The sequence below is a fragment of the Barbatula barbatula genome (assembly GCF_947034865.1).
Source record: "Barbatula barbatula genome assembly, chromosome: 25".
Classification (NCBI taxonomy): Eukaryota; Metazoa; Chordata; class Actinopteri; order Cypriniformes; family Nemacheilidae; genus Barbatula; species Barbatula barbatula.
The window spans coordinates 6305887-6314712 of record NC_136788.1 but is presented as its reverse complement, the minus strand read 5'-3'; the positions used below and the strand labels follow the sequence as shown (position 1 = coordinate 6314712).

The window sequence follows — 8826 nt, the reverse complement described above, 5'->3', positions numbered from 1 at the left end:
ACAGCAAATTTGGTAATACAAGGTTTCAGAAACACAGTGACGATATTGTTTAGTTTAAAGCCATTTTCAAAAAATATATATTTAAGGAGGAAGTGTGTCATTTAGATTTTATTTATGTGCATATAATGATCAATATTATATTTTTCTTTTCTGAAATAATTTCACAGATTGATATACAATATTCATAGATTAATTTTCTAACTGTGTCCAAATTGTCCAACTGCTGTCAACGTTGTTTGCGAAAGACTTTTAAAAGTGTTCGATTTTTTTCAGTTTCTTTGATGCCACTACTAGCGCAAAATATTACACACTTTTCCTTTAAATTATATTAAAATTTTGTTTTAAATATGAAAAAAAGAAACCACAACAATTATCTGTGTTGAGTTATTTATTTAGAAAAAAAAACGTAATTTTGACATACATTTAATCAACAACGGCTACGATTTTACAGTTCTCTGTTCAGGAAGAGGACATGATGTTTGGCTCTGTTTCGTTTGACAACGATTTGCATTTCTATGGACTATATGTGGAATTGTCCATATACTGCAGAAACTGTGAGTAGTACTAGAGATGATGGAAGAAGACTCATCATCGACTGTCACAAACTGTCTTCATGCTTCAGACTCAAACATCTTCTTCCTGCCGCCCATGCCAGCCTTATCCTCAATGTTCTTACGCCAGTCACCAACATCACGCAGTTCTTTATCCTGTGAAGAAGAGAACAAAGATGATTTACTAGTCTCCTTTAACAACCTGTAGAAAAATATTGAGCTCAAGGAGGTCTTTAATATCCAGAGAAAGCAATCTACCACTGACATTCTTCTCAATGTGGCAGGATTATATTTTCTCATGATACCAAGAAATGTTTTTGAGCCTATCTTATTGGATTGACAGAACAATGACATGGTGACAACGTCCCACAAGAACCTGCACATCTCCAAGCTGTACAAAAGCAAACTCTAAAGTCCCCACCTCCTCTTTGACCTCCTTCTTGACTTGTTTGAGGTTGGCCCTCAGGTCCATGGACACCTTGTGTTTGGATCCTAGCAGAGCCTGAAGCATAGCGTCGGCTGACATGCGCACTTTCTTCAGAGGAGGCTTCTTGAACTTGCCCTTCAGGTCGACGATTTTGATATTAAGATCTTTGACCTAAAACACACAGACAGACATCTAACGACGACCGCGTCATTGAGCAACAAAAAAAGGAGACAAACCAGCTTACCTCATTGACGACCATGATGGCTTTGTGCTCTAGAACATATCTCTCTTCATCAAGAACATCGATTTTTCCGTGTAAGTCTTTGCAAAGGGACTGTGGACAGAAAAGGCTTCATCAAATAAGCACCATGATGGAAATTATGCTATTAAGATCCCTTGGGTTGTTTAGGGAACCAAAAATGGTTCACATATGGCATCGCTGCCAACAAACGTCTCTGTAAACTTTAAAGGTATTCAACAGAAAATAGATATATTGACTAAATAGATATATTTAGGTTCGTTATTGAGCCAAAGAGCAAGCGTGTAATAATATAACAGGACCTGGAGTTCGTCTTTGGAGTTTGGGTATGATAATGGCGGGCAGTGTTCCTCCATGTACCTCTTCCTCTCCTCTTTTTTCTCGATCTCTTCTGCCTCCAGCAGCTCTTTTGCAACCAGGAGCATCATGCCCTACCGGCACATGGGATCCAGTAAGAGTCGTGAGCATATCTTTTGTTCTTGTTTTCAGTTTTACTGTCATTCTGTTGGTGTGGTTCAACATGAATTAACTTTATTCAATAAAAGACTTGAGCTCCTACCTTAAGAGCATGTTTCTTACTGCTGGACATGCGTTTTCTGAAAAAGAAGAGATATTATTTTACAAACACATAGTATTGCCTTGTGCAATTTGTTTATAACAACAAAGTGCAACTACAGTATATTTAATCATTAATACTAAATATGGTATTGTTTTATATTATTTTACATATAGAGACGTGGAAAGAAATTAAGAGACCTTTCCAAATTTTCATTTTATCATCCTTTCTAGATGTATTGTGGTCATTCCAGTTCAGTGTCTGTGAGTGACATAAAGTCACATAAACTATAAATAGTAAATTCAGATAAAGTGAAATTATTTTTAAAATGATCTCTTAACAGTCCCCCGGCTGTTAGTATGTTATATTATATTAATGATATGATATATGATATATGATATATGATATGATATGATATGATATTACAAAATAATTGCATATTTACAACATTTTTTGTAATTTAAATGAATGCCTAAAAATACTTACTCAGACATGTTGCCGATTTCTCTTTTTACACCTTTTGAACAGAGAAAAAAATGAAATCAAGATATAAAATATATAAATATGATCTTATAAGCAGTGGATCTGAACCTGACTATGAAGACCACCCCCCCCCCTCACACACACACATTTTCGACCCAATAAAATATTTTGGGCCTTAGCATAAAAAGATGTATAAAAGTAAATAGTTGTTTCAGCTTTGTTAATGCCTGTTCTGTTCTCATTTTAATTCAGAAAGGTGCCAGTTCAGATAATTTATAATGAAACACAATTTTCAGTATCACCACAAGGGTCACTGTAGCGCATTTTCAACACAAATCTATTTTCTCTTGCAGTTAAGGCAGAGAAGAAGTCTGAAGATGATCCCCCTTAATCTCCCACAGCATTCATATCATTCCATAGCACCTAATCCGCAGATATTCTGATCGTGTGACCTTTAAGCATCGCCATTGCCACCCGGAGACCTGTTAATTTAAGAAGGCCACGCAGTCCCCAAACACTTTTTGAGGCTTTTCTCCGAGAGGTCACTGAAATACGATCTGAAGGCCGGCACATCAGCTGCAGACACGTCTCCATCCTCAAGAACCTCCCGAGATGGCAAAGATACGACGACACAGTGCCGATATAACCCTCCTTTATTCCTCTCTAAACAACTGTCTCAAATGTCTGTCTTAATATACCCTAAGGGACAAAATGGCAAACCTGGCTAACTGATGAGAGAATGACACGCTGATTTAGTACACTCAAATGGACTTCTAATTCCTCAAGGACATACTTAAGATGCTGTGAAGACAACAGTCAAGTCACGTATAAGGCTATTTTGATTTCAATGGAAGCAGACATTAAGGATATATTAGGAAGGCTCTTAAGTGTTCTGTGAGGGTCTGGTAAAAGTCCAAGTGACGAACTCTTAATAATAACTTAGATTTGAGACGTTTAAGACATTATGAACCATCACACAAGATGCTTGAGAAGATCCGTAGTTGCAAGTTATTCGTTCCAAGTCCGCGTAAATCTTTTGAACCAAAAGAAGGTGTTGACAGTTAGTAAATTTACTGCTCATGTTGGCTCATGTTAACTTTCAAACGACCACATCACCAGTTAGTATATCAATCCTTGACCTCCCTCGTCAGGTCTGCTTTGAAAACAGTTTCTCTGTTCTTAACCACGTTCTGACAGAGACATTCTGTAAACACTGACTTTATCAAATATATAAGGACGCGTTAAGATTTTATTTTCAGATGTGTCACAAAACTGAACATGATTTATCTAAATCTATACTGTTGTGCATACAGTAACCAAACATTAACGAACAGTAAGACATTCCCAGCAGATGCAAAACGATACAAGAGTCAGTCCCCATGACTACTGCCTCCATCTTTTTGGCATCACAAACTGATCTAAGACTAACTATTTCTTGAATCTAAGCATAAAAACTGATCTCACCTGCTTTCTGAAGAACAGAGGAACGTCTTCCAGGCTGTCTGCTGCAGAAGGACGTGTTAAGAAGGTATATATTGCATTGTGTGATCTCTTGGCAAATCCTGACTTTCTCTTTATGGAAGTGGATTAACCACCAAACCAATGGGCAGACAAGGTCATGAAATACAGCACTATCCCTCCTTCGCCATTCCTTCAGTATAAATAACCCGTCCTTCACAACACTTATTCCTGAATGTCTTTTATTCTGAGTATGACGTCTCTATCTGCCTGTCTGTCTGTCTGTCTGTCTGTCTCTCTGTCTGTCTGTCTGTCTGTCTCTCTGTCTGTCTCTGTCTGTCTCTGTTTGCCTGTCTGCCTGCCTGCCTGCCTGCCTGCCTTCCTTCCTTCCTTCCTTCCTTCCTTCCTTCCTTCCCTTCCTTCCCTCCCTACCTACCTACCTACCTACCTATCCATCCATCCATCCATCCATCCATCCATCCATCCATCTACCTACCTACCTACCTACTAGTACCTTCCCATACACCCAGACCACCAGTCAAATGTCTGGAAACACTCTTTCCTCTTTTATATTCTTTCAAACATTTAGAATTATAGCAATCTCATCAAAAAAGTTATTCATCTACAAAGTTATTTTAGAGATTTAGGGGTCACCTCATGCCCAATTTCTACTTAACTAAATTATGGTAAAAATGGACTGACTGGAAAAGGATTACCTTTGATAACTTGTTTTCCTAGACAGTTTCATCACACTCACATGCCTGGACCGAAGTTAACTTCCGGTCTGTGTTTTTTTTATTGGTCTGGCAATAATAAGTATTTATATTTTATTTCATTTAAATGTATATTTTATTGAATAATAATTGTATTAAATAAACAATTTGTTTACTTTTCTATATGTTCATTTTATTTTAAAAAATGGTTAAGCCAAGTAACTTTTCCTCTTCTGGTAACCCAACCTAACACTGGCTAGACATACTTTTAACTTGCTAGCTAATGTAATTTACCTGTTATTCCTTTTTCTAGTTATCATAAATAATCTGCAGGGAATCAATTTTTTTGCGGATGTGTACTGGAAGAAGGGCCACAAAAGCGTGCATGCGCGGTAATGTTTGTTTATGTTATTGCTTTGAAACCGTCTATATGTTTAGCAATTATTATACTATCAAAGTAGCTTACAGTATGTAAATATATGTGTAAAATGCTTACCTGAGGACCGTGAGGTGTTATCAGGTCACAGAGGGGAGAAGTCAGAGTAAACTGTTTTGAACAAAAAATCATAATGTTTAATGTTATGTAATGTTTATTCAACCCATATTACCATATGGATACTATAGATGGAAAATGAATACTTACTTGAACCAAAGATTATGGTAGGAGTTTATTTTCATTGACCTCGTGTGTCAGTATTAACAAAATACTTTTTGCTCAACAATATGCTTAAATGTTTTATTGTTATTTGTGTAAGACAGCAGTACATGGATAGTTTCTGAAAACTTAACAGACAACTGAGAAATCTGATTTATAGCATTTATTCCCAGAACTCAAAGGCGAATGAAGGGCTTTCAATATTAGATTTTTCTGGTACGTAAACACAACTAAATTGAACAGAATTTAAGCCTCGGATTCAAACATCTTCTTCCTGCCATCCATGCCAGCCTTGTCCTCGATGTTCTTACGCCAGTCACCAACATCACGCAGTTCCTTATCCTTAAAAATATAACAAGCATTGTCTATATCTATTCTTAAGGTTTAAGAAATATTTACATTCTCAGAAAACTTTTGTAGGACAAAGATATGTATAGTATTTACTACAAAAGCAATGCATTAAGATGTTGTGTTAAAGATGAGATGCCCACCTCCTCTTTGACCTCCTTCTTGACTTGTTTCAGGTTGGCTCTGAGATCCAGAGAGACCTTGTGTTTGGATCCGAGCAGAGCCTGAAGCATCTGGTCAGCAGACATACGCACTTTCCTCAACACGGGTTTCTTGAACTTGCCCTTCAGGTCGATCACCTTGATGTTCAGGTCCTCGATCTAGAGTCAGTAAATGTCCATGCCGTCAGTACGACGTACAAATTATGACACATCTGGATTTTAATAAACGCAGATATCACACCTCTTTTGCACTTTTGTTCACTTTCAATTCCAGATCGTACCGCTCCTCATCGATGACATCGATCTTGTGGTGAAGTTCCCTGCATAGTTCCTGTCAACATTCACGAAGACAAAGAGTATTTCTTGTGTGCCTACATGATAGGACATCCAAAAAAGAGGTTTGGCCTTCATCTATTCTTATTTGTGTCGTGTTATCTCTACCTGTAATGCCTGCATAGATCCAGGTAGAGACTGGGCTGGGCAGGTCTCTGCCATGTATCTCTTCTTCTCCACTTCTCGATCTTTTTCTTCTTGTTCTAGTAAACCTTTAGCGATGGCGAGCATCAAACTCTGGGAGAGAAAGAATGCACTTATCATTATTCAAATACGACCCTATATTTAACTCATCCCTCTCTTTATACATATATAAAAGTATACCTTGAAATGATGCTTCCGACTTGATGACAGCTTTTTCCTAAGGTGTTTTGAAATGTTGAGGTTGATGATCAGAATACATTGTGTTGAAGAAATTTACGCAACTAACAAAAGCACACAACCTTCACTTTGCTAACTCATTACATTACTGTGCTGTTACATATACACAAACACATGAATCAACCTAGTTAAGAAAGAAAAACGGTTTACTCACTCCGACATCTTGGCAGATTTCTTTGAAACACCTGTGATATAAAACACAATTCACAAATAAACATTAAAAACTATTTATGTAGTAATGCTCATAATTTAAATCACTGCAGTAGAAGAGAAACAATTTTTAAAAGTACGTATATATAAATATACATAATTTTTTATTCATAAATTAATAAGTATATATATTTAAGAAATATGTGCAATGTATATGTGTGTGTAAATATACACAACACAGACATTTATTATATTGACATAAACATTTATTTTACAATGGATTCATCACGGTTAATCGATTTGACTAATTCAAATCAATATTATATTTGTATTTTTATCTTATAGATCTTGATATGTAACATATTACTGTATATATTTTTATGAAGTGCAATATTTTATATGTAATGGATTATTTTATATGGGATTTATTAGTCAGCTGTGGAATACTTGATTCTGATTGGCTAGTGGCAACATTCCAAAGTCAGTTATTTGCTCATAATGACCGTGCCAAACTATTAACGCACAGTCATCCAGGTACTGGAAGTCATTTTGACAGATTACACACAAGTTAAATATAAATGTTCATTTTTTAATAACATATGTGAGATGTACAAATAATTCAATAGTTTGAACTGTGTGTTTCGACTTAAAGGTGCAATATGTGATATTAAGGTATTGTGGCAATTGACCGAAATGCAAAATAATACTCATAACTATGTATTCAGAGGTGTATAAAGACCATAATGAGGTGTTATGTTTTTATTACTTTAGAATGAGCTAGTTCTATCTACATATCCCCTTCGCCGAGAATTCACCATTTTGTTTCTACAGTAGCCCCAAACGAACAACCTGCTCTAAATGCTGTTTTCATGAAAACAGGTTTGCTTCCAACTATTTAATGCTGACCCTTTTGAATTTGCAACAATATTAAGTCGATGTTTTTTCTGAAACAATCAAGGAAATACATTTTCACAAATGACAATATAAATGCATTAAAAAGTTTTGTTGTTTTAAGCCCTGATACCTGAACGTTTTGGTTATATAACACCCGCAAGCCTAATTTCCTAATTATTTTATAAGATGGATTATTATTTTGTATTAAATCAAGAAAAAAAAGAATAAATGAAGACTCTAAACCTTAAAGCCGTGAAGCAAAGGCAGATTGAACTACAACAAATGCGCCGTACATGAATTAATATGAATTAGTCACCTAGTCATTTTTATGGTAATAGGTGACATAACTATATTATCAATATTATAACAGTGAAAATAGTTATATTAAAAAAAAATATGATTAATATGATTTGTTTATGATCAATTGCCTCAACTTATTATTAGTTCAAAATCAAATGTTACTACTATCAAACTATGTACATCTAAGGTTTTGACTATGTGAATCATGGTGTTAATGTGAGCAAATAATGGTCATACCATCTGAATAAAGGTTTTGGCAGAAACCCCACTTTTAAGCCATAGCAGCATTACGTCCAAAGCACCGAAGATATCTCTGTGCCAATCCAAGCCTAATATTAATGCTAAATTTTGCCTTGACACCAAAGTAAACATTGTCATATCACACTAGGAATGTAAAAGCCCAAACGCATCAAGTGTCCACAACTCGGCTCAACACGTTATCTATCATCTACCAAGTGTTTTTGCCAAATAACTAAGATTTTCCAAAAACATTTGCCTATTTTCCCAGGATGTGATGTTAAAGTCAATGACAAGTTGAATTTGAAAAAGAAAAAGCCAGATGTTTATTTTTTCACAAAATGCAACACATTCAAATTATGCTCATACTTTAAGAACAAAAACACAATACGCAAAATATCATCTAAACCCATCACAAAATGCATCATTCTGCTAAAATCTGAAAATCCATTCATAGAATTAAACTTTAACTGTATTTAGAAGCCACAATGCCGATGGTTAACATAGGTGCTAATCCAAAAGGATAAAGACACGATTAATAGGGATAAGCGGAGAGAAAACAGGGTCTCACCAAGCTGAAGCAGAGAGGAGGGATAATGGAGGAAGGATAGGATCTCTGCATGGTGCTGGCATCTTAAGTATATATTGCAGTCCCAAATGACCAAGGATGTGCCATCTCTCTCTTTATGGCAATAGATTCATTCTGAGAACCAATGGGCGGACACACCTGAAACACAATATCAAATCCTTCATCCCTCCCCCATCATATAAATAACCTCTTTAACATTGTGCGAGTGCTTTCTTTACCCATGAAGGAGAGCGTCTTAAAGAAACTGATTCATGATAAATAAATACAAAATTTCAGATATTTAGCAAAAGTGTATTTTTTCATAATTTCATAAATTTGTGCCCATCAATTA

The 8826-nt window shown here is 35.7% G+C and overlaps 1 protein-coding gene across 1 annotated transcript; it reads right to left on the bottom strand.

The window, feature by feature from the left end:
- Positions 1 to 611: 611 nt before the first annotated feature.
- Positions 612 to 6487, bottom strand: LOC306890876 (uncharacterized protein; the record flags this gene model as incomplete). The annotated part of the gene is made up of 14 exons (XM_079450892.1): positions 612 to 707; positions 973 to 1149; positions 1223 to 1312; positions 1540 to 1668; positions 1797 to 1833; positions 2280 to 2310; positions 3741 to 3948; positions 4944 to 4994; positions 5355 to 5444; positions 5594 to 5770; positions 5853 to 5942; positions 6053 to 6181; positions 6269 to 6305; positions 6480 to 6487. The coding sequence occupies 14 exons, from the start codon at positions 6485 to 6487 to the stop codon at positions 612 to 614; spliced, it is 1350 nt and encodes a 449-aa protein (XP_079307018.1).
- Between the last annotated feature and the right edge of the window lie 2339 nt (positions 6488 to 8826).